We start from the raw sequence: 23,441 nt of genomic DNA, 5'->3' as shown, positions 1-23,441 counted from the left end.
CAACGGAGCAGAAAGGGTAGGTACATGGAGAAGGCCGTGAGGGCGTGCGGAGAAAGGCAGACGAGGCTCGGGATGGAGGCTGCAGACCGGATCGTCAATGCAGCGCAGATCTGTTTCAGGGACAGCAAAGTGGACCCAGTGGAGAGTGTGTGCAGCCCAGGAGACAATGCGTATCAGACTTGGGATTAGGCCGACGGCAGCCTTGTACAAGTCGTTCTCACCATTCTAGACTACAAGCGGAATGCTTTCAGCAGCACAAACCAAGTTGAATACGAGCAGCAAACCGTGTCTCGGTGTAGGACGCTGTCAGACAAAGCCGAGTGCGATATGTAACTTGCCTTTCTTGATCGTCCGCAAGCCTATTCGCCTCCTTCCAATCCTTGCTCGTCTCTGATCTTTGTCGTCACTCATTCCACTGCTATCTACACCCGCGTCAAGCCGGCAACAAGCACTGTACAATCTGGAAAGGGATGGAAACAGTAGCTCAAAGAAACACAGCCATGCAAACTGCAAATAAAGACCGATCGACATGGTGTTGCATCTCTCCCTGGGCTTGGCATTGGCATATGTAGCTCTGCATTGGCATATGTAGCTCTGCATTAGCATATGTAGCTCTGCATTGGCATATGTAGCTCTGCATTGAAGCTGCGGGCTGCATCGAGAGACAGAACAGTGTCGAGTGGTAGGTTCAAGGGACAACGTTGACCGTGCCTTTCCAGACCACGCTCGGTGAAATATGCACTCAACACCGAGCGATCCGAGCAAGTCCCACTCACCTCACCCCCTTCCCCGCAACAGTCGCCGTTCATCATCAAACCTCTTCTCGTCACGATTACAGCGGCCCAAGATTGAGAAGGAGGGCGAAAGCAACAGTCTTGGAGTTGAGCAAACTTTTATTTGACATGTTTGTTTCAAGCCGATCTCACACATTGATGTTTTTTTCTTTCGTCCCTGCAGAATAACGGTCAACATGACGTATCGCCTGCAGCTCATTTTGCGCTTAAGCACAGCATTGTTACCGTCATGCCATTGCATGGCCATCCTCTCTTGTTCGCTCTCTGGTGTCTCATGAAAGTGTTGCTTGAGACTGTGGGAAAGAGCCAACTTACGACGATGAAACACTTCTTTCTGACTCTTGCCGCCACATGTGCAAGGACCATCGATCTTGTGATGTTCAGACCCTGTCGCTTCGGTCGCACACTGCCACCACTCACAGACTACGTAGAAGCAGAATGATGGTGGAGATCGCGAGTGTGCCAAAAGGAAAAAGCAGCAGAATGACAGTGGACGGCAAGAAGATGATTCATAGCCGCATCGACGAAAGCGTCGTTACAGTAGTAAGGCGGTTGCAATTGAGCGCTTCGTGACCTCATTGCCGACTGTCTTCAGTCCGTGCGCAAGGTGACAGCCGCACTTCGTTCGCCGTCCTTTGTCCCTGAATGGTGCTGTTCGGTCTACAAGGTTTCCGTCGTCCTCGCCACCAACACCACCAGCAGCAGCAGCTTCAAGTCTCAAGTATATAAAGCACACGGCAACGATTCACTAAGCTTCGTTTGACTCGACACCAACCTCTTCAAATCGCCAACCATGGAAGCCTCCAAAAAAGACGAAGCAATCGATGTCTCCTCCCCCTCCAATCCAGCCCATTGGTACGCCTACGCCTCCTCTGCGTTCCTCATCTTCCTCTCCCTCCCCCTTCTCCTCTTTCCCCGTCTCCTGCTCCTCCTCTCCACGCCTCGCGGCGCAGTCGGCCAACCCGCACACACCAACGACCAATCCTCTGTATCCGCCATCGGCCCCCAGTTAACCCCTTTGGAGCGATACGCTTCTCACACAAACGCAATTTCAATGCTAGCCATGGCTGTACTCGTTCTCGTCCTTTCCGGTGCCATTCCCATCTCCACCTCCCCTGTCCCTGATTCTGCTTCTTCGGGCAAATCTCCCTTCCAAGTCCCCACTGTAGTTGTCACAGCGCTGTACTTTGCAGCAAACGCATTCACCGCGTGGGTTCAGACTGGACCGAGACAGGCGAAGGATGCGATGGATCCAGCAAGTTTGGGAATCGGTGCATTCGGCAAGGTCGTAGGATTTGCTCATGCCGCTTTTGCCTTCTGGGGTTTCGGCGTTTTCATGTTTGGGAACGATTTGACTAGGAATGCGAAGAAGACGGGGAATGAAAGTGCTAAGGATAAGAGTGTGAGCTCGTTTCCGTTCAAGAGTATGTTTCCGATATCTGCCCGAATTAGATCAACTATGCAGTACAACGCTAACAAGGCACATCTCTCGTCCTATCATCCTTCATTGCAGACCAATACGCAAGTCAGGAAAAGGCCAAAAAGTCGAGCTAACCTATTCCACCTCATCTCTCGTAAAAACAAGGTTCGTTGTGAATGCAAGTGCCTTCAAACCGGCTCCAATCAACCCCCAACGCATAAAATCGCTGCTCGGATCATGACAACTTGCAATCAATCACATTCGCGTTGAACAACGCTCGCAATCCATCATCTGTCGTATGTGTCGTGTGTGACAATCCCAATCAAGCACAGAAGAGGAGTCTCGCATGGCTAGAGAAAGCATGAATATTACGTGTACGAGAGGCCCCCACGTCCTGTTGTATAACTAGAAGCTATAACAGGACGGCTTCTTTCAAGCCTTAACCCTCTTCTCCACACCCCCATTCGCCTCTTCTCCTTTCCTCTTCTCCCCCTCCCCGCTCGTTTTAAGGCCAAACCTCTCAGCCCGTCTTCTAGCTTTCTCCTTCTCCTCTTCCTCTCTCTTCTCCCTCTCCTTCCTTTCGTCTTCTGTTTCTTCTGGTTTCTTTTCCACCACTACCGCTTCCCTCCTCTCCTTCTTTTCCTTCCTTTTATCAGCAGGATTAGAAAGAGGTTTGGTAAGCTTTGAAACGGCAGCTTCTTCTGTTGGATCTAAACCGAATTTAATGGCGCGTTCAAGTTTTCTTTCAGCTTCTCCCAGTGGTTGACCGAACTTGGCTGCTCGCGCTTTCCGTTTTTCCAGTTCGACGATTAGGGCTTGTCGACCTTCTTCCTCTGATGGCTCTGCAGGTGAAGTGGAAGTGGTGAATGTTTGCACTGCGCCATTTTGAGTGGTTGTGGTTGTGGAAAGTGCGGGTTCGGAAGCAGCGAGGGCCAGAGCCGGGGTGGGAGTTGGATCAGCAGATACTGGTGCCGGTGCAGCAGGGGGTTGTGCGGGGCTAGAAGCAGCCCCCTCACCACCACCTAGGGAAGCAGTAGCTTGTGGATTCTCCAACAATCTCTGAATCAAATCCGGTTTGTTTCCGGAAACAGCCAATCCTGCTGCTGTCAGCAGCTGTTTCAGTTCTGTCACTTTTAATGATTGTAGCTTGGACTCCATTCTTGCTCTCTTCCCCAGTATGTGAGCTGAGGGTGTCAATTTGGATGCTGAAGGATGATGGCAGGTGTTGAAGAAGATGGTGAATGTGGATGCAGTGAAGGAAGCAAAGAAGGCGAGAGCTCGAAAGCAATGCGTAGACGCACGGACTTGATTCCGCAGAGAAAGCGCGTCGATCGAATCGGCTTTCCGTTTAGCCACGCCTTGAATCGGGCCGATCGGCGAAACAGACCTCTCCTCAAACCACAAACTCGCACGCACATGCTGTTTCCTATAGGTCCATAGTTCGCATTACACCTTTCTCCTCGCAGCATACTCTGATACAACAGCGAGGATCAACCACCAAGCGCAACCTCAACACACCCACCCAACTCAGCCCGAGGCTCAAGCAGCTCAGGGTTAAAATATTCAATCAACTCCCTAAACAACCTCGTTCTTTCCACGTACAACGCTGAAGGTCTTCCCTCATCCTCCCCCACATGCAATGTCGGTAAGCTATTCGCTGCAGCCGCTGTTCCAACCTGCTTCTTCTGTCGATGCTGTAAAACTTGGGAAGCGGAAAGCATGTCTGATCCACCATCGTCTGCGCTCACCAGAGAGGAGACGGAAGAGGCCATTTCGGCTTCGTCTGTTTCTGCTTCTTCTCGCGTGCGTTTGCCTCCTACAGCTGCCCAAGTCTCGGTGGAGTGCGGGTGAGATGTGTAAGGGTTGAGAGGGGAAGAGCTGATTCCGCCGCCTATGACGCGGTCGTTGCTGTTGTTGTGGCTGTTGTTGTGGCTCTGCAGCAGAGGATCGTCCGAAGTGTATTCGCCCATCCCCATCTGCGGCTGCAGGGGACCGCGACCCATCTCAGCATTAAGCAGATGCGGCATGAGTCGACGGAACAATCGCGACTCCGACTCGTCAGAGTGATCGACTACAGCTCCAACCTCTGTCTGCAGATACATAAGCGCTTCCAGTCCCAATCGTGGCCCGCCGTCTCCCGCTCCTGCCGCAGAAGGGGATCCCATGGCAGCAGGAGAGGAGACGCCCGCAGAGTTGGCTATGTCTTCATCTGACTCGTTCATCCCAGGCGCAAGATTGCGCGTCATCTCCAAGAACCTTTGGCGACGAACACGGAACTTGGCTCTCCTAAGAATCTCGCCTGGAGTGGGCCGCAACAGCGTCAATCGCCAAAAGTCGTCCAAGCGGTAAGACCGATCCGAAGCATCTTCCGGATTACCTCCGTGCAAGTAGTAGACCTTCTTGCGATCATCGAATACCAATTGAGCTGCATATCGGGGCTGAGGCTCTGTTGGCTGAGCTCCATTGCCTGCGCCACTACCACTTGCAGGCCTAGCCCGAGTGGGAGTCGGTGACAGAGGCGAGCTGCCCGGGTTAGAAGCACTACCACCAGCAACAGCATTGCCTGTGCTTACGCTCTCGAACGTGTTCTGTCCAGCGTATGGCGTCCAGCTGTTGGCAGGTGGCTCGATGGGCATCTCTTCGTCGTCCGCACTCATCTCATCCGAATAGGTGGGCAACGCCTGCAGAGGGCCAGACTCGGGCACATCGTCTCCTTCCATCTCGCCATCGACATCGATATGGTCGCCTGTCCCAAGCATGCCATCCTCGGCGCCCAATCCCAGTCCCGGAGCACCGGCCCCACCACTTCCAACACTGACAGCCTCAGAAGCAAACTCAGACTGCTTTCCGCCTTCATACTGATACACCTTGCGCCAGGACGATCGTGGGATGCTGTAGATCCAGAAAGCACTCCTCTTGCGTTCGTTGCGACCGCCGATCAACCCGATGAAGACGCTGATCTCCCGAGCTGCGACATCGATGGTGGCACGCTGAGTGAATGCGGCTTCGGGACCGTTGTGCGCCGTGTTGCGTGACACTTCGCGAACGGCGCCCGTTGCCAGATTGTACGTGTACATATCCGCCAGGAAGGTGGCAGAGGCACCGCGCTGACCGCCTAAAATCCAGATCTGTCGCGTGTGGGATGGCGAGATACCCGAGGCACCTGGCCTACCACTGTCCAGCAGCATGCTGTGTCCAGACCTACTGAGAATCTTGGCACCGTTCGAGGTACGATCGTCGAAAAGGAATGTCCAACTGCGTTGAATGATGTCGTAACGCCACATGCCGCTGAACTCGAACTTGGCGGGATCTGGATCGGTGACGCGACCACCGAAGACGTACATCATCTGATTTTGCGCGTCAATGACAAGACCGTGGTCAAAGATTAGCTTGGGACCTCCATCCGCGTAGGTGTCTGCACTGAGCCTTTCCCACTTTTCTGAGCGTGTAGAGAAACGGAAGAAGTCGGCCTCTCGACCAACTGGCGAGGCGAGGCTAGGTTGACGATGCTGCGAGTCCGTGCGAATGCTGCTCTGCAGACGCGAGGACGCTCCCGGCGAGCGACCGATCAAGTCTGCATTTCCGCTGTTGCCGGTCAAAAGCGGTGAAGATTCAGAGTTGGAGGCAGGTGCTGGTGTCGAACCCGCAGAATTCGATCCGTTCCCTCCGGCGGTCGCAGGGCTGTCAGAAGGGCGCGCAGAGCGACTCTGACCGCCAACGCCGGCACCTTCCATGCCAATGTCGTCCGTCTGCAATGAGTTGTCTGCCAAGATCATCTGGATGTCACGTGCAAACGACTCTGGGTAGCTCGCAAGGAAGTTGGCACGTGTGGTTCGTGCGGTGGACGAAGAAGGCGACACTGGCAGAGCAGAGGAAGGCGAAGCAGTGGCGACATTGCGGCTGCCATAGCCCAGAGAGTCAGAGGGGATTGGTTCGGACTGCTGTGTGCTTTCGTAGTCAATGTAGCGACCAAGAAGGTAGATGCAGCCGCTCTTTTCGTCGAGACACATCTTGTGGCAGCTTCTCGGGCTGGGACCACCTTGCAGCTGCGTGTCAGCTGAGATCAGACGCCATCGATTCTCGTTGACGTGGTAGGCCCAGAAATCGGAAAGATCTCTCTGACCATCCCATCCTCCAAACAGGTAGGCGATGCCCTTTTCAGAGTCAAAGACGATAGCATGACCTCCTCGTCCGGAGGGTGCGAACCCTTGCGATGCTACATCGCTGGTGTGTGACAAATGCGTGGCTGGCGGTGAAGGATGGATTTGTGACCAGCTCGCTTTTGGGATCTGTCGCGAGATGTAAGCTGAAAACATCGATTTTTGCCATGGCTGAGTCCAGATAGCACTGCGAGATAAGTTTGCAATACCGCCAGGCGACATAGGCGTAGATGAGCCGCTGTTGGCAGGATGGACAAGATCACCGTAGGCAGCACGATTGAGGCAGAGCTCGACCTCATCCCAGCTTGCACGACGCACAAGCGCATCAAATAGCGTCGTCAGGAGAGGATGCTCGAAGGGGCGGTGAGGACTGTAGGGAAGCAAGTTGGTCTGAGAAGGGGTTATCGTCGGGTCAGTCTGACTCGGTGGGGCTAGGTGCGAAGAGTGCAGCAATGCTTGGAAGGCGGTGTGATGGCCGAATTCGCGGAGATGCTTGAGGATGAGACGTGTCGCCGTCGACTGTCGATGCTGTTCGTAGCTGCGTGCTACACGGGAGACGATAGCAGCGTCGCTGACTCCAGCCAAAGCGACATGCCAGATGCTGAAGTTGTAGTTGGGTGTGTGGGCAGCAAGGGGCACGATCTTGATGTAGCGAATAGCAAAGGGAACGGCATTGCCGGTGTTGACGAGTGCATGGGTAGCTGAGCGACGATCTGGTGCGCCGTCCGCAGGTAAGAAAGTAGCACTCTCGATGGATGAACCTGAACCTGAGCCGGTAGCAGCATCCTCGAGCCATCGAAGCTCAAACGTTTCCGACAGAGCATCATTCTTGAGACCGCCTCGAAGGAGACGCTTGCTGGCGGGTGGACGACCGTTGACAGAGGAAGATGGCAAAAGGCTGTCGATGGTGGTGGATCCGTAGACTTTGAAGTCACGCAAGTTGCATGGATGCGGCTTGTGGTACTTGCCAAAAGTGATGGAGCGCACCACACTGAGTTTGTCGAGCTTGAGGATGATGTATTGCTTCTGAGGATGAGCAGGCGTAGCTGCTACAGGCACAGTCGCCGTTCTGCGGCTAGAAGCGGCAGAAGATGATGATGGAGATGAGCCATTGCTAGAAGAGGTAGCAAGTGCCAAGTTCGGGTTGTTTGCAAAAGCTGAGTTGTTGCCAGACGAAGAGGATGCGCTGGTGAGGTAGCTGGAAGGATCGAGGGCCATCCCTGTGCCGGTGGAAGAGCTGCTGGCGGAAGTAGCCGAGTTGACAGCATGTTGGGAAGAGCCGGACCATCTCGAGTACATTTCATGAGGTCGATTGTGAAGAATGTTGCTGGGATGGTATGTACCTGACCACGACGACGCTTGAGCTATGCTGTATTTGAGCGGGACATTGGCTGAGCTGAGCAATTGCTGCAATCGTGAGACCGCATCGCTGGCGTCGGCATGAGATCCGAACCAATTCATCTTTCAGCAAAGAGACAGAGGCGGATCAGCCGAGCTTCGAGTGTCAGCTTTTGAATGGCGTGGGGAAGAAACGAGGGAGGCGCTTGCCTTGAAACTCTGACAGCAACAAAGACGGATGCTCCTTGACTGAGATGCCCCTTGCCCTTCGGCGAATCCGATCGATTGTCGGATGGACCGTGGAACAGGAAAGATGGACAAGCAGATAAACGCGTCGATTGAAAGCGAGACGACGGTTGCTGCGGACCAATGATGTGGACGTGAGAGAGAGAGAGAGAGAGAGAGAGCAAAGTTAATGTCGATACAGTGTCAAGGAGCATGGGCCCTCTTTGCAACACGCAATCCATCTCCAAAGCAACACAACACAGCAGCAGAGCGCGTTGCAAGAGAGCAAAGGCCCAGAACGTCGTCACAGGGTCCAACGTCTCGTGGCTCATCGAATCTGGCGAAATTCCTTGAAAAAAAAAAATTATGCCCGATGCAGATCCAGCTGGTTTGACAGATACGGGCTTCTTGTCTACTGCAGCCCACGCTAACTTACGGCCTCAGCGAAAAGAAACAACAGAAAAAAACTGCCATCCGAAATATTGAAAAAATCATGGCTCTAAAATGCACACACTGAGCCAATTCACCGGCACGGTCGTCGATTCGGCGCTGCCATGTGGGAGAAGAGAAAGAGGGCGAAAGAATGGTCCACAGGACACTCTTAACACCAGCCCGCCAATGACTCAAGAGAAAGCAGCCGTGAGATGCTGCTTGCTCACCAGAATCTCGTCTCCTTCCGCGGCAAAGTCGGTGAATTGTCTCTCTGGAAATTGACCGAAAATCGTCATTGTGCGAGCGACACAAGAGGGTGCTTGGTTAATGCATATGTGACGATCCCTTGTCAAAGCTTACTTCTGCTTCTTGTGCCACCATACATGAACTAGATTGCCTACAATCATGATCGATCGATGGCTCGCTCGCAAGCCAGGAAAGGACAAAAGTTGGCTCGATGTGCTGCTGACTGTTCAGCATCAACCGAAATAGCTCGCAAGCGGCAGAAGACACCGGACAATCGAAAAGGAGTTCAAATTAAGCCAAGTACAGTATGTACAGGGTTCCGGTTGTATTTCTTTTTCTGTAAAAAATTTGCTATTTCCTTCTTCCTTCTCGTCATTTCACTCATTTCACTCATTTCACTCATTTCACTCATTTCACTATTTTTGTTTTATTTATTTATCACTGATTTGACACTGCTCTTGTGCTATGAAAGCGGAGCCGCGGGAAGGCGGGATCTTGGCACAAGTCTGCCATATGAGACGCTTTTTTGCTCATCTCTGGCGACTTGCGAGTATAAGTCATGTTAGTCACAGCAACTTGCAAACAGAGAAATACTGTAAACAATCAACTCTTTCTCTACACTTCAGATACACTCTTGACAAAGTTGATCGTCGCGGAAAGCTCATGCTCGAGAAGCAATCGTAAGGTTCCTTTACTTGCAACAGAGCGACAACCGGGCTGAAAAGCAACCATCGTCTAGCTTTGTTTTCTCAGAGCATCATTCTTGCCTGTCTATCAGAGAGAATCTGTTTTTTTGTTTTTGTTTTTGTTTTTGTTTTTGTTTTTGTTTTTGTTTTTGTTTTTGTTTTTGTTTTTGTTTTGTTTTGTTTTGTTTTGTTTTTTAATTTATTATTTTTTTTATAAACTTTTGCTTATGGCCGGCTTTTCTACGTATTTGCGCTCTGCTGCCTTATTTTTTGAGCTGGTGGTGACGCAAAGCCGGCGACTTTTATTTTTTAATTTCAATTTCCAGTTTTCTTCCTTTGTTTAAACGCTACTGCTCCACCGCTGCTCTGCCTTGAAACCGCTCTGATCTCAGTCAATCCAACCTCCAACTTACTCTATCCGCTTTGACAGCCAGATCGTCACTTGTTCCATTCCATCTCACCATCCCGACTCTTCACCATCAACCATCTTAGCTGTCATCGTTGGCCACACGATTCCTTCTTCTCTCGTCATCTCCGAATATCACGGATCGTCACTACCACCACCATCCACGCAGCTTCTTCTCGACGTACATCCCCATAGACCCTGCAGCCACTGCAACAGTCGGAACCCTTGAACGCCGTACTTGACATAACTTGCCTTCCGAAACAGTCTCGAAACGGATATCTACAAGACATCCTCCTCGCTCTTCGAAGCCACCTTTGTCAATCACCTGCCAGACTCTACAACTTCCAATACGCTCAAACACGCGAGAGATTGGCGCTACTTCTGTCCCTCCATGCGTACCACTCCTCTAGAATCCACGTCACGGACGGCCACCACGTAGAAACCATGTTGCCCAGTGGCCGCGACAATACTTCGCGCTCCTCCTATTCGGAGCAACAACAACAGCAGCGTCCCATCTCGGACAAGGAGGAGATTGCAAGGGCAGCTCTCAGATCCCTCGCTTCACCCAGCGCCACTTCAACACCAAGCGACCCACAGCTTCTTCCGCCACCACCTCCGCTCGCCCCACCTTCCTATTCCCCAGCTCCCAGCACCACAGCACAATTTTCACGTCTACATCCTTCGCAATATGGTTCGTCTCGCGAGCTCCCGCATCATAGCTTGGAAGAAGAATACCGTACAGCATCCTACGACCGACGAGAGCCTGCTAGCCTAAGAGAGACAGGCATGACTAGAGACAGCAGCTCCTCGTCTTCCTTCCATGAGCAGCATATCACTGCATCTCCCGAATCTTCACCCATCCTGGCGGCTGCTCCCACGCTTCCGCCGCTACCTCCTCCTCAGATGTATGCTCGGCACAGCATTCCTTCCACATCCGCTTCCAGCGACATTCACGAGGTGGCCATTCGCCGTGCTTCTGTCGCGCTTGGCGTCGACGTCGAGGAAGTCCGTCATATCGTTCACAACACCTACCTTTCACACCGCACCTCTTCCACCTCGTCGAGCGCAGCATCTGCAGCTGCTTCGAGTCAAGGCTACCTGCCTCCTTCATCGGCAGCAGAGCACGAGTCTTCCTTCGTCCGCCAGGTCCTCGGTGCCTACTCGCTAGAGTCTGATCGCGCATCTCATGCATCTCACCCACATCCGCATCCCCCTTCACATTCGGACTACGACTATGATGCTCGCCCTAACGACACAGCTGCTGCTGCTGAGCCGTCTGGCATGCCAAGGTATGATGCCGGTCCCTCCACCTACCGAGCTCCTCTCTATCCACATGCAGCAGATCGTGCACCACCTCAAATAAGCTGGGGATCCACTGCTACCAATCGGGCCCTCAACCATGACGCTGGATACTTGCATCACGGCATTTTCCGTCCTGCCTATCCTGCCTATCAGGACACTCGCCGTCCCGAAGCGCCCACTTCAAGTACTTCGGCGAGCATGTCAACTGCGCCCCTCCCACAGCAGAGAGAAGAGTCGCCCTCTCCGTTCGCCTATGATGCGTATCGGAGGACATCTCATCATGTGCCGCCGCCGCAAGAGTCCAGTTACGCCGCACTACCTGCGAGCAGCAGCAGGATGGCGTCGAGAGCGAGTCAGGATTATCTCGACGAGCTTGCGCGCAGCCGTGCCATCGACGAAGAACGACGCTTTAATCCACGCTCTCGCTATCCCGTCTCTGCCTATGCGCAGCAGCATCCTTATGTGCCACCCAGCTCCTTGTACGAGCGCAAAGGCAGGTCAATTGACGACTATCTAGAGCAGCAGCAGCAGCAGCAACAACAACAACAACAACAACAACAACAACAACAACAACAACAACAACAACAACAACAACAACAACAACAACAACAGTCCCAGCTCCCACATCAACGTCGTGGATCCATCGCCTACTATCCTGGTCGCACCACCACGACTGTTGCTGAACACGAAGATGACAGGCTGCCTGATCGGCACATGCAATCCACCAACCGCCACTCGTTCCAGCCTTATCTTTCAACAGGCAGTCGATACACGATTGTATCCTCTTCTGCAGCCTCAACTTCGTCTCCCCAGCTTTCGCCGACGATGCCAGAATCTCCACGCTCCCAACAGTTCTCTCAGTTGCGTTCTCCCGCTCCTCGCTCGCCTGCTGCTGAGACAGTCGCGTCCGTGGCATCTTCGTCTGTCACATCCGTAGCTGGCATGACACCTTCTCCACTTCTTGGCGCAGTTGGCGGCTCTTCGTCTGCCAACCTTACTCCGGATGATCGCGAGCACGAGCCTAAGCCGAGCCCTGGAGTCGAATCGGACAGGTCCAGCTCGCTTCATAGCGGCTCAGTAGAAACGGCAGCAGAGTCGACTCGTGCTGGGGTGGCCAAGATGCAGATCGACGATGATGGCTCTTCATCCAAGGCCACAAGAGGCGCAAGTCGCAAGCCCGGATCTTCTCGCTCCTCGTTCTCACATGCCGACCGCGGCTCCACACTCGTCGCTGGTACTGAACTCTCGCATTCCGAGATCATGCAACGACTGCAGGACAAAGTCAAGAGTCGACTCGCCGCCAAAGGCAAGGCAGCAGCCAGTGCTGCAGGCAGCAGCAGCACCGGTAAGAACGGAAAGCCAACAAGCAGTGCAGGAAGCGACAGTCGTAGCCGAGTTGCACGACTTGCACGCGGCAATTCAAACAAGCGCAGTGCATCGAGCATCACCAAGTCCGAAAGTCCTTCACGTGCTTCGGATGCATCACCGACATCATCAGGCTCGCGCGTGGGCGAGAGCAAGAGCAGCGCCAGCAACAATGACATTATGGAAGCGCCAACAGCGGAAAAGTCGGCTTCACCAATGGGTGGTGTACCTGCACCTAAAGTCAGACGCACTTCAGCATCGAGCCAGCAGAAGCCAACGCCCGCACCCAAACCATCGCCCAAGTCACCTCCTTCCAAAACAGCCTCGCTTGCTTCGACTGCAAAGAGTACCGAAACGCCAACTTCAATCGCGGCAGCTCTCTTGTCGCCCACGGATACACCCACGCCTTCGGAAGCCGCGGCAACTCATGCTCAACGCATATCCAGGTCGCCTCTCTCGCCTGCTGAGGGTGTCGTGGAGTCAGCTTCGGGTCAGGCTCTACCGGCGGATATCCCAGGAGCAGGTCAGATGAACGCTGCTTCGGCGACCAAGCAGCAGACATCCAAGTCCGGTATCGATTCGTTGATTCAGGCTGCTCAGGCGAGCGATCCTACCGAAACCAATTCGGCCATCGCCTGAGCTGGTGCTTTCAGTATGGAGCGGCGTCTACCTTGTGCTGGCTCGTCGCATAGAGCGCTCGAAGCGCTCGCATGCGGCCGTACATTCTTTGGCTCGCGGAATTCACGTGCTGCCATTCCAACTCAAGCTTTATTAGCTGGAAGTCATCTTGGCAGCATCGCACACACGCTTCTAAAGCTTAAAGCTTGTCGTTCTTTGACGGGCTTCGACGCAATTCGAAGAGTTTATTCGAACGCTTCAGCCGTGCACCGTCAAAGGCTTCCGTTGCTTTCCGGTCAGCTTCTTTGTTCCTTCTAGAACAGACAAAGAAGCACATCTTCGTCTCACTGCTCAGTCTCATCTTCGCCTCACTGCTCAGTCTCATCTTCGTCTCACTGCTCAGTCTCATAATTGCCTCATCCGTTTACTCTTTCTGTCTTTCTGTGTTTTGTTTCTCGCATTTCTCCGCAATAATACGTTTTCTGTTTCTCATTCCTTACCTCTCGGCGATCTCCTTGTATCTTTGCATCTGTGGAACGTCTTATTGTCTCAACAAGGCAGCCTGGCCATGAGAGCCGGTTCGTTTTTAGACTGGTGAGATCCGGCCCGCAAAGTGGGACCCCAAGCGCCACACGTAAACCTCCCGCGATCTCAATAGGGGTGTTGCATGAAGTATGCACCAAAATTGCCCGAGCTCGACCTCGGTGCAATACGGCTTCCCTTCTTTGTTGATGATAAAGTACGACCCACATTTTGGCTCAACACGGTGGGGCATTGTGTTGACCATCGACCCACCGAGTCCCACGACCTGTGATTGCTTTCACCAGACGCAACTTGTCGTCGTTACACGTTGCTTGAGCTTGTGCTCAGTGTTCGAACACTTTTCAATCCGGTGCTTTACTGTGACCCGCTTTCACACCAAATTTTGAGGTCGGTAACTTGTTCATTACCTGGTTGTCTGGTCCATCGATCGCCTAGATTTCCCTTCATGAAGGCTGTTCCAGACAGATACAGAGATGGTTTCGACTTCTTCGGCAGCCGAACGACCAGAAGAAGCTAGAGCCTCGTGAGATCTAGACGCTTCGATACTCGCTCGTAAGCGCTTGGACCCTTCTTCCTCGCAGAAAAGAAGAAGCGAAGACGTTCTCGGCTTCGTTAAGGCCCATATGTTTCCCTCCAACTCCACAGAAACAAGGGAGCAACAGAGCCTTGCATGGCGCTAGTTGACAGCCGGACCAAACCAGCAGAGTCAATCGCGCTCGGTCCTCACCTCATCTCATCTTGCGTCTAATTGCGGTTCGATCCCCGCTCCGTCTCATCTTGCGTGTAACTGTTGTTCGATTCAAGATCGCGAACCCACCGGGGCGGCGGACACCTCGTGAGATGGTGGGGACGTGGATGAGCATTGGCACCTATCAAGCCGTCTGACCAGTGTGGTGGCTGATCAGCTTCATAGCTCCTCTTTTGAGAGTCAAGTGGGTTTGGCGGCGTTGGTAAGCAAGATAGCCTCATTCAGAGTGTGGGGCCTTCTAGCTTGGGCAGTGCACTAGTGTGCAGACACAAGCCTTGGCTGTAGCTTCCGAGACGAACGAAGGAAAGAGGGTCCTGCTTCGCACTCCTCCGAGTGTCGTCGCCAAAACATAAAAGGATACGAATTTTTGACGGTCCTCCCAACTATTCCTCTCATCTCACCACCGTCTCTGTCCCCCTCACCACCGTTCCTCTCCTTCTCACCTATTCAACCTTCCTCCACTGACCGTCCCTTCCCTTCCCTTCCCTTCAGCTTGTCAACAAAGATGAGGCCGACAATGAAAGCCCTCCCCATAGCGGCGGCTTTCATCGCCCTCTCCACCCGCTTCGTCACTGGCGCCCCAGCCACAACCAACCAACCCATCATCATAGACCGAATGTGGAGCACCACTTACGACTCCTCGAAAGTCCAAGAATTCAGTAACCCCGGCATCAAGTTCGTCTCTGGTACTGCCCTCACCGAATCAGTCAACGTCACTGCCGAATCCTCGGTTAAAAACAAAGACAAATACGATCAAATCGGTATCTCTATCAAAGAGAACCAAGTTCACCAGATGGTCGATGCTTTCGGTGGAGGTATTACCGATAGTGTCGCCATCACTCTGCAGGATTTTAAGTTGAAGCATCCGAAAGATTACGATGACTTGCTCCATCTTCTGTTCTCGCAGGATTCGAAGTGGTACCAGAGGGGTGGTGTGGGAATGAATGCAGTTCGTGTACCTCTGGGTGCTTGCGACTTTGGTGTTTCTCCTTACACGTATGATGATACGGAGGATGGATCGGAGGATCCGAATTTGGAGCTGTTTACGATTAAGAAAGCACCTAAGCTGTGGAAGACTCTGCAAGATGTCGTTGCTATCAACCCCAACATTCAACTCTTTGCTACTACCTGGAGCGCTCCAGGGTGGATGAAGGAGAATACCAACGCCGACCAGCCTTTGTTCGGCGGTAATCTCAAACCAGGCATGGAGGAAGTTTACGCAAAGTACCTCATTCGATCCGTCGTCGACATCAAAAAGCTTGAAAACCTCAACATTTACGCCCTCTCCCTCCTCAACGAGCCTCTGATCCCGGAACTCAAGTACCCAACGATGAAAATGACCGCCGTGCAAGCTGTCAAAGTTGGACGAATGGTTCGCGATGGACTTGACAAAGCAGGTTTCAAATCGCTTAAGCTTCTCGCCTGGGATCATAACTGGGACAACACCGAGTATCCGCTTGCAGTCCTCAATGCTGATCCTACGATCTGGAACGGTGTTGCTTGGCACGGATACGCTGGTTCACCGAGCGCTCAAAAAGTCGTCGCTGATGCCTATCCCGAGAAAGATACATACTTCACCGAAAAAACCCAGATCACGCAATACTTCTCCGAGCCGTACAAAAACATGAAGAACACTGCACGAGAACTGATTATCGGATCGATCAGGTACGCTTCGAGAAGTATCATCATGTGGAACCTGGTGCTGAGGAAGGATGAAGATGGGTTTACCACACCTCATCTTCCGAATGTTTGCGTGAACTGTAATGCTGCGATCCTCTTACTGCCCGAGTCGACCGATGCGGATTTGAACAAAGGCGATCCGACTCATACGAAAACGTTGGCGGATGCTAATGCTGCTACTAAGGCTGACAAGGATAGCGGGATCAAGAAGCGCGATCTTAGTCGTCGTTCTCCTGCTGAAGAAACAACCGAGATCAAGCCTAAAATCCCCAGCAGGTCTGGTTCGAAGCCGCTAGACCAGTCGATTATACCATCCAGGGTATTCGACGTGAAGAAAACCGGCACTGATTCAGTCTATACTTCGTCCTTGTTCAAACGCACTTCGGACATGGCTGTTCTCTCTCACCTCTCCACCGCTATTCGACCCACAGGTGCTTCGAAAAACTACTCGAAGAGGATCGGAGTCCAATCCACAGACGAGTATACCGATCTTGGAGGCCGTCTTCTCGCTCAAGCTTTCAGACAAGACGGTGTCAAGCCAGGAGTGACGAGGTTTTCGTTGGTACTTCTCAACCAAAACGATCACTATGAGTCAGACGTGTTTGAGGCGGCTACTGCGGTGATCAGTTTCAGAGGGATGGTGGCAAAGGTTACAACTATGCCGGGCCTGTATACTTTGAGTTGGGAGGCCGAGACGGTTGCGCCGCTCACAAAGAAGGATGCTGAGAGTGAGGATGCTGCTCGTGCTGGTTCGCAGAAGGCTGACCCTGCGGCTAAAGATTCTACTGACCCTGCGGCTAAAGATGTTTGAGTTTAGGTCCCGATACTGGCGATCGGGGAGAGTCTAAGTACGATGTCACTGCTGCTAAAAGACAGAAACATCTGCTGATCCTGCAGCTAAAGCTTCTGCTGACACTGCGGCTAAAGATTCTCCTGACCCTGCGGCTAAAGCAGCTTCATGTGTTTAGAAATCTCAAAACACCTCAGCGTCAACCATAGACCTCGTTGTCGCTGTTTCGTCTTGATCATTCCAAATGCCATGGTTCATTGTTCTGTCTTGTTTTGCAAACACAATGCCATCACCATTCTTCTCAAGTGCTAGTGACTGTCTGTCGAAACCCGTGTTGTAGCTCGTTGCTCTTGCTGCACACCTAGTTGTGACAGTCGAGCATGCTGCTTTCTCGTACCAGAAACTTATCGTTCGTGGAGCATAAATCTCAGCAGAAGCCGAAAAGGGCATTTCTGCGCGTCGACATATACCGACAAAAAAAGCGTTTCCCGCGCAGCTCTAAAATTTTGCGGGGTTGAGATGCAGTCTGACGTCGTCAAATCCAAAAGAGCGCGCGACTCTGAGGTGAGGATGCCAAATTTAGCATCATCCTTGTGTCCCCTCCGCACCGCTCTCCAGCCTTGGCATCGCTTTACACTGTCTCGCGCTGCTGCTTCTGTAGACGAGAGTCGAGCCAGAGGAGGAGAGTGTGAGGCACAATGACGGGCTGCTAACAAGGCTTTCGATTGCAACTTGGTTGCGGGTTGTGGGTTGGAAGCTGACTGTCGTACGATGGTCTGGGTGAGTATTTTTGGAGTCAGCAGCAAGACACGAGCCGTCATATTAGTGAGAAGCGAGCGGGAAAAGAGAGCTCGAATGGAGCACATCCGCTTAAAGTTGCTTAGCGAGCAACTGAGCTCACTTTCTCCCGCTCTTGGCCGAAGCTGACGGTGACCCTAAAACCCCACGTTCCGTCACTCTGCCTCTCTCTGCCTCGCTCAGGCTTCTCTGTAGGTTTGCCACATTCATATATATCCCCTCTCGCTCTAAACCCTCGATTTCCCCACACAGCATCCTACCATCAACACACACCATACTTTAAACGCACGCAACGCAAATCACAATGAAGATCAGCTCAGCATCCCTCCTCGTCATCTCTGCCGCTCTCTTGGCTAGCAGCACCACCAATGCTACTCCTCTTGCGTTCAACGCAGACGACGACCAAATATCGGTCCCTATCCAAGTTCCTTTCTCCGCCACCCCTCGCGTTCTAACTTTGCCCAACTGGTTCCACCACTCTTCTGACGACGACGGCGACATCTGCCCCCAGCTCCCTGTGCAATGCGTCCGCGATGGCAAAATCGTCGGAGATCTGGGCAAGCAAGATTTCTGTCGACGCGGTCTCTCTTGCTCCATGTGCAACCCTAAAAAGAAATCCCTCGACTGCAACACCAAGTACATCAAAGAGTGTGCTACCCAATGCACCGCTCGTGGTCCCCTAGGCGGTAAAGCCGACCAAATCTCCCACATTGTCGAGCAGGGTGTCGAGGGAGCAAAGCAAAAGTGGGGTGTAGTGATGGATGGTGATGAGGACGATATTTGCCCCGACATGAAGGTCAGCTGCAAGAACAAGGATGGTGAGACGGTGGGTAGTATCGGTAAGAAACCTTTTTGCAGGGATGGTGTGACTTGTGGACAATGCCATCAGACCGAGAACAGCGTTGAGTGCAATGCAAAGTTTGTTAAGGAGTGCAAGGCGCAATGCGAGGCTACTGGTCCTCTTGGTGGCAAGGGAGTTTTCGCCTACCTTTACTAGGTGCACTACTTGATTCGGGACGTTGCTTCCTGTTGTTTGTTTCGCATTCGCATCAGATACTCACTCATTGTTAATCTCATGATCTCATAACGAATCCTCCCTTTGGCTGTCCTCGCTTTGACTGTCTGTGATAGTCACTTCGTAGGTTAATGAGCATGAATTAGGTGCTAGAAATGAGCTTTACCATCCAATAAATCCCTATACCGAGCCTCACGATCAGGATCCAACTCCATCAACCTTTCCAATAATCCCTTTGCTTTTCCTTTCCATCCCCCCTCCTTCTCTCCCCCCTCCTTCCCTTCCAACCCCGCCAGAATCGTATACAAATGAGCAAGCGAGACAGCACACCACTTGCTCTCCGGTTCCAACTCAAGCAGTTCTTCTATCACTCCAATCTCTTCTTTTATCACTTTCGCCCTTCTTTCTTTTCTCCCTTCCTTCTCCTCCTCCTTCTCCTCTGCAGGCGAGGGTGGCGAGAGGAGGAGGTCTAGGAGCCAACGATGATAGAACCAAACGCTTTGATCACTTGGATCTGTATAGATCGCCTGTTTGACCAACTCAAACTCTGCATCCAATTTTGCATCCACCTCCTTCACGCCTAAATTCTTTGCTGCCCAAACGTGCGGGAGAAGTTGGGTGCGCTGATGCCAAGCGGAAAAGTTGCTAAAGTTGCTCTCGATCTTGCGTAGTGCATAGCTCAACTCTCTCTCCGCCAATTTCAATAAGATCTCCTTCGTCCCTCCTTCTTCTCCCACGATTTCAGGGCGGCTGAGTAGGGATGGGAAAGAAAGCTGCGATGCTACCACTGACCAAGAAGTACTGGAATGGGAAGAGAGAATCGAAAGCGCCAAATGCTGCACTATAGCCCGTCTACCATTCCAACCATGAAAATTCCTCGGATCATAATCAAGCATCTTCTCGACCAACTTCAACTCCCTTTCCCAAACCCATCCTTCCCCTCCTCCCTCTGCTGGCGGTGGTGGATATTGGGTCAAGCACCACATTCGATGATTCCAAATCCAATACACTTTTGGGTGGGCTCGCAATGCGTGTTCTGTCAAAGTTAAGTCGTCTTCGAGTAGGTTCCTGTTGCGATGTTTTTTCTCTTCTTCCTCCACTGCATCCACCTTCTTTTCTCCTCCTTCGGTGTGCTGTGTTGGTTCGCGTAGACTCGCAAACACATCCTCCTTCTGCCCCTCTGCTGCCTGTTCGATGGGAGACGCGAAAAGGGAAAGGAGGATTTCACGACGATAGTTCCAAACGGTATATAGCTCCGGGTTAAGGGTTAGGAGTTTCGTCGTGTGTTCGAGCGCGGTTTGGTCTTTGCGTGAGGAGGATTTGTGGGTGAAGAAGGTGCGTTCGATTTCGAGGTATGCGGCGAGTTTGGAGGATTCTTTGGCTTTGCGTGCTGCTTTGGCTTCGGAGGTGGTTGCTGATTTGGGTTGTCGTTTGACGCCGTGCATTTCTTAATACTCCTCCCCTTCTCTTTCCGAGGGAGAAGTGGAACAAGTGTGGGAGGGAGGCAAGTTGTGAGTAAAAAGTAGTTAGAAGCGTGCAAAGGGTCGTGCGCGAAACATCAAAAGGGTTCAAACAGAAGTGTTGCCGAGAGCCGAGATTTTTGCAAGGAAAGGGTCCGTGTTCAAGAACGACGGATGTCGAAGTGGAGGATTGGAGAGCTGTCAAACTTGGATTCGCCATATCATCTTCTTGGTTGCCTTGTCATCTCTTCGCAACCCTCTCACTGCATTCGGACAGGAAAAGAGCAAACCCACTACGCAGGAGAAAGCCTGCACAGAGGCTGTAAAACAGAGAAGAGCTGTGCAAGATGACGTTCAATGTCGGCCTTCGGTGGTCGTCACGACAGGCAGCAACAGCAGCTGCACGGACGTCCTCGATTCCGCTCCTCAAGCTGCCTTCCAGCTGTCATCCCCCGCTACTATTCACGAGACTATCCTCGAGCACCTCATTACGGCCATTCTCACTCAATGCATCATCAGCAAGACCACTATTCACTCCCGGTCTGCAACAACCACATGCTCTCTTGAAACCCTTCCCCGATCCTTCGCTACGCGCAACTTGCCTCCTAGCTGTACGCAACTTCACATCAACCTCCCTCATCCGCTCCCAACCGACCCCATCCACACCACCACAACCCTCCACCCCCTCCTCGCCGAACCCGAAACAACCTCTGTCAGAAGACATTCTAACCATCCCCAACCTCTTAACAATGCTTCGCCTCGCCGTAACCCCTTACATTGGCTACCTTGTCGCCACCCACCATTTCGTCCCCGCCGTAACCCTTCTCTTCTTCGCCTCTCTCACCGATCTTCTTGATGGCTATATCGCCCGTCGTACAGGGAAATATACTGTATTCGGCTCCATCGCTGACCCAGCCGCTGACAAAGCTTTAGTCACAACCATGGTCATCTCTTTGGCCATGTCAGGGATACTACCCTGGACTGTAGCTTCTATTATTCTCGGGAGGGATATAGCTTTGGTCATCTCAGCTTTCATTATCAGGTATTGGACTTTGGAGCCGCCGAAAACGTTGGCAAGGTACTTTAATCCAAGTTTGCCATCGGCTACTGTGACGCCGACGCAGATTAGCAAGTACAATACATTTTTGCAGTTGTTATTGCTGGGACTTTTGACATTGTATCCGATTTTGTTCCCTAACCAGCCAAGCCCAGGACTGAGCTTTTCGAACGGGGTTGATGTGGAGAAGAGAGTGAAAGCGGGAAGCGAAGCAGAATCGCCAATGGTAGAAGAGACGAGAAAACAGCTCGCAGAGAAGGGATCCTTGGGGCAGCAAGCGAAACGATGGATCGATGCGGGGATAACGGCTTTAATGTGGATCACGGCCGCTACAACGGTGTATTCAGGACTAGGGTATTTGGGTGGTGCAGGGACGGGAAAGGTGCTGGCGAGTAACGTTAGGGAGAAGATGAGGAGTTCGCTCGCGAAGAACAAGCCTAAGCTGTAGCAAGCGGAAAAAAAAGGGGCAAGTTTGTTCTAGGTTGCTAAAAGGAATGGTACAAGTACAAGATGTGTGATGCTGTATGCGAGTGTGTCTGCGGTAAAGGGATGAGGTTAGAGCTCAGAATGCTCACTATTGGAGGTCGACCAGCTAGTAGCCAAGCCCAACGCATGCAGACAATGCACCAAGGACCGTTTACAAGCCTCAATACTCTGTTCTGCTCGCTTCTCCAACCAGTGAAGCCAGCCTGAGAGTCCACCATTACCCGCCTCCTCTTCCATCTTGGCCTCGGAGCGAGTCTCATTCACCCTACGCCCCACCTCCCCCACCCCTTCTACCACCTTGGCCTGCTGCGCCTGATACATATCTCTAAATCTCTCTACAGCCCTCAAACTCTCGGCGATCCTATGCGCGGCATTCACCAAGGCAACCAATTCACTCCTCTGCAACTTGACCTCCCCTCCTCCACCCTCCTCATTGCGATTGAAGAGCAACTTCAAGGCAGTCCCGATTCCATTTACCTGCAACTTGCCCCATAGTCGGCACTTGTCGCATCCCACGCAATCCATTATTGCCGAGATATTCCTGAAATGTTGCCTGAACTCTTGCTTTAATTCGAGCGATTCGCGGTTTTGGCCATTGAACATTTGTGCTTCGTCGAATGTTGTTGGGCATGCTCTTGCATCGGAGATGAGCTGGTCGAGTTGTGCGATTGTGGTCGGATCGTCGATTGAGTCTCCGTGACGCAAGCTGAAGTTGTCCTTCGAGTCACCAAGACGGGAAAGAGCACGAAGGAGGAGAACATAGTCGAAATAGACGTTCTGCAATCGCTCTGGATGTTCCGCAATCCTAGTAATGAAACATTCGAGATTGGGAGCCCATTCACCCGTCTTGGTGTCCAAGAAATCATGGCAGATATGGATCGAAATGCTCGCATGCAATCCCGAGATGATCCTGTAAAAGACTCGTTTCTCAAGACACTGTTCGCTATCACCACTATCCAACGGCGCTTGCAAAGATGAAACTAAGCCGCTAAACCCAGCTCCACCCAAAGGACTACTCTGCAAAACCGTCTTATCGACAAACCCAGTGCCTCCTGAACTCTGCGGTCTAGCCGGCTCGACAAACTTGACCCCGTTAAAACAGTTCTCTTCATATATGCTCTTCCAAACCCTATTCGCACTTGGTCCAGCATAACCAGTGAATCTCTCGGGATTCTTGATCAGATCCACATACACCCCTTCCTCTCCCACTTGATCGTCTAAATGACAAAACTCGGTTTGACTACAGCTACAACTGGCATCGCTACCCGTCATAACCACATCCCCCGGCAGAGCTGTTGTGACACTACTCAACCTGTTCACCCTAAACTGCTCGGGCACGTTGGCCTCTTGTTCCGTTTCAACGGAACAAGCTTGATTCATACAAAACCCATTCTCGTTCCAAAAGGGACATTCTTTGAAAAGGTTCACCTTGTAATACTTGAAGAAATTGGTGGTCCGAAGTGCATCGAGTCGATCGAAGAATTGGGAATTGATGGTTTCGACTGTTTCGTAGTCGCAAGATGCATCTTCGATTTGACCGGTGGGTCGACATATTGGTTCCCCCTCACTCAAGGTGGCGGAAGAGGGACGAGAGGGGGTCTTGGGTTTCGTGAGTACTTGCTGGAGGAAATCTGCTCCTCGGGAGGAATCGGATGCGGGTGAACGGAAGAGTGCGGGTCGAGAAGCTGCTGTGCTGGAGGAAGCGGAGGCGAGAACTGAGGTTGGTGAAGCGCTGAGAAGGAGTATTGTCGTGAGAGCGAACAAGAAGAGTGTGACCGAGATGCCGATTCGATCAAGTGAGCGTCCATGTGTCGGAACATCGCCGACAGAGATGGACCGAGCGTGGGAAACCATGGTTGCGCTTGTATCGTG

At 52.2% G+C, this 23,441-nt stretch overlaps 9 protein-coding genes across 9 annotated transcripts; 5 read left to right on the top strand and 4 right to left on the bottom strand.

Moving 5' to 3' along the window:
- Positions 1–1,587: 1,587 nt before the first annotated feature.
- Positions 1,588–2,348, top strand: UHO2_07339 (uncharacterized protein; the record flags this gene model as incomplete). The annotated part of the gene is made up of 2 exons (XM_041560642.1): positions 1,588–2,218; positions 2,308–2,348. The coding sequence occupies 2 exons, from the start codon at positions 1,588–1,590 to the stop codon at positions 2,346–2,348; spliced, it is 672 nt and encodes a 223-aa protein (XP_041416576.1).
- A 298-nt stretch (positions 2,349–2,646) lies between these two features.
- On the bottom strand, positions 2,647–3,372 carry UHO2_07338 (uncharacterized protein; the record flags this gene model as incomplete). The annotated part of the gene is made up of 1 exon (XM_041560641.1): positions 2,647–3,372. One exon carries the CDS (start codon positions 3,370–3,372, stop codon positions 2,647–2,649), a length of 726 nt encoding a protein of 241 aa, XP_041416575.1.
- A 332-nt stretch (positions 3,373–3,704) lies between these two features.
- On the bottom strand, positions 3,705–7,835 carry UHO2_07337 (uncharacterized protein; the record flags this gene model as incomplete). The annotated part of the gene is made up of 1 exon (XM_041560640.1): positions 3,705–7,835. The coding sequence occupies one exon, from the start codon at positions 7,833–7,835 to the stop codon at positions 3,705–3,707; it is 4,131 nt and encodes a 1,376-aa protein (XP_041416574.1).
- A 2,316-nt stretch (positions 7,836–10,151) lies between these two features.
- UHO2_07336 (uncharacterized protein) lies at positions 10,152–13,013 on the top strand (the record flags this gene model as incomplete). The annotated part of the gene is made up of 1 exon (XM_041560639.1): positions 10,152–13,013. One exon carries the CDS (start codon positions 10,152–10,154, stop codon positions 13,011–13,013), a length of 2,862 nt encoding a protein of 953 aa, XP_041416573.1.
- A 1,775-nt stretch (positions 13,014–14,788) lies between these two features.
- On the top strand, positions 14,789–16,774 carry UHO2_07335 (uncharacterized protein; the record flags this gene model as incomplete). Its single annotated transcript, XM_041560638.1, has 1 exon — positions 14,789–16,774. The coding sequence occupies one exon, from the start codon at positions 14,789–14,791 to the stop codon at positions 16,772–16,774; it is 1,986 nt and encodes a 661-aa protein (XP_041416572.1).
- Positions 16,775–17,855: 1,081 nt separating this feature from the next.
- On the top strand, positions 17,856–18,548 carry UHO2_07334 (uncharacterized protein; the record flags this gene model as incomplete). The annotated part of the gene is made up of 1 exon (XM_041560637.1): positions 17,856–18,548. The coding sequence occupies one exon, from the start codon at positions 17,856–17,858 to the stop codon at positions 18,546–18,548; it is 693 nt and encodes a 230-aa protein (XP_041416571.1).
- A 167-nt stretch (positions 18,549–18,715) lies between these two features.
- UHO2_07333 (uncharacterized protein) lies at positions 18,716–20,011 on the bottom strand (the record flags this gene model as incomplete). Its single annotated transcript, XM_041560636.1, has 1 exon — positions 18,716–20,011. The coding sequence occupies one exon, from the start codon at positions 20,009–20,011 to the stop codon at positions 18,716–18,718; it is 1,296 nt and encodes a 431-aa protein (XP_041416570.1).
- A 362-nt stretch (positions 20,012–20,373) lies between these two features.
- UHO2_07332 (uncharacterized protein) lies at positions 20,374–21,531 on the top strand (the record flags this gene model as incomplete). Its single annotated transcript, XM_041560635.1, has 1 exon — positions 20,374–21,531. One exon carries the CDS (start codon positions 20,374–20,376, stop codon positions 21,529–21,531), a length of 1,158 nt encoding a protein of 385 aa, XP_041416569.1.
- A 107-nt stretch (positions 21,532–21,638) lies between these two features.
- UHO2_07331 (uncharacterized protein) lies at positions 21,639–23,423 on the bottom strand (the record flags this gene model as incomplete). The annotated part of the gene is made up of 1 exon (XM_041560634.1): positions 21,639–23,423. One exon carries the CDS (start codon positions 23,421–23,423, stop codon positions 21,639–21,641), a length of 1,785 nt encoding a protein of 594 aa, XP_041416568.1.
- Positions 23,424–23,441: the final 18 nt, after the last annotated feature.

This window comes from Ustilago hordei, assembly GCF_900519145.1.
Source record: "Ustilago hordei strain Uho2 genome assembly, contig: UHO2_contig_26, whole genome shotgun sequence".
NCBI lineage: Eukaryota > Fungi > Basidiomycota > Ustilaginomycetes > Ustilaginales > Ustilaginaceae > Ustilago > Ustilago hordei.
Note: the sequence above shows the minus strand (reverse complement) of the source record. Positions and strands in the feature narration are given on the sequence as shown.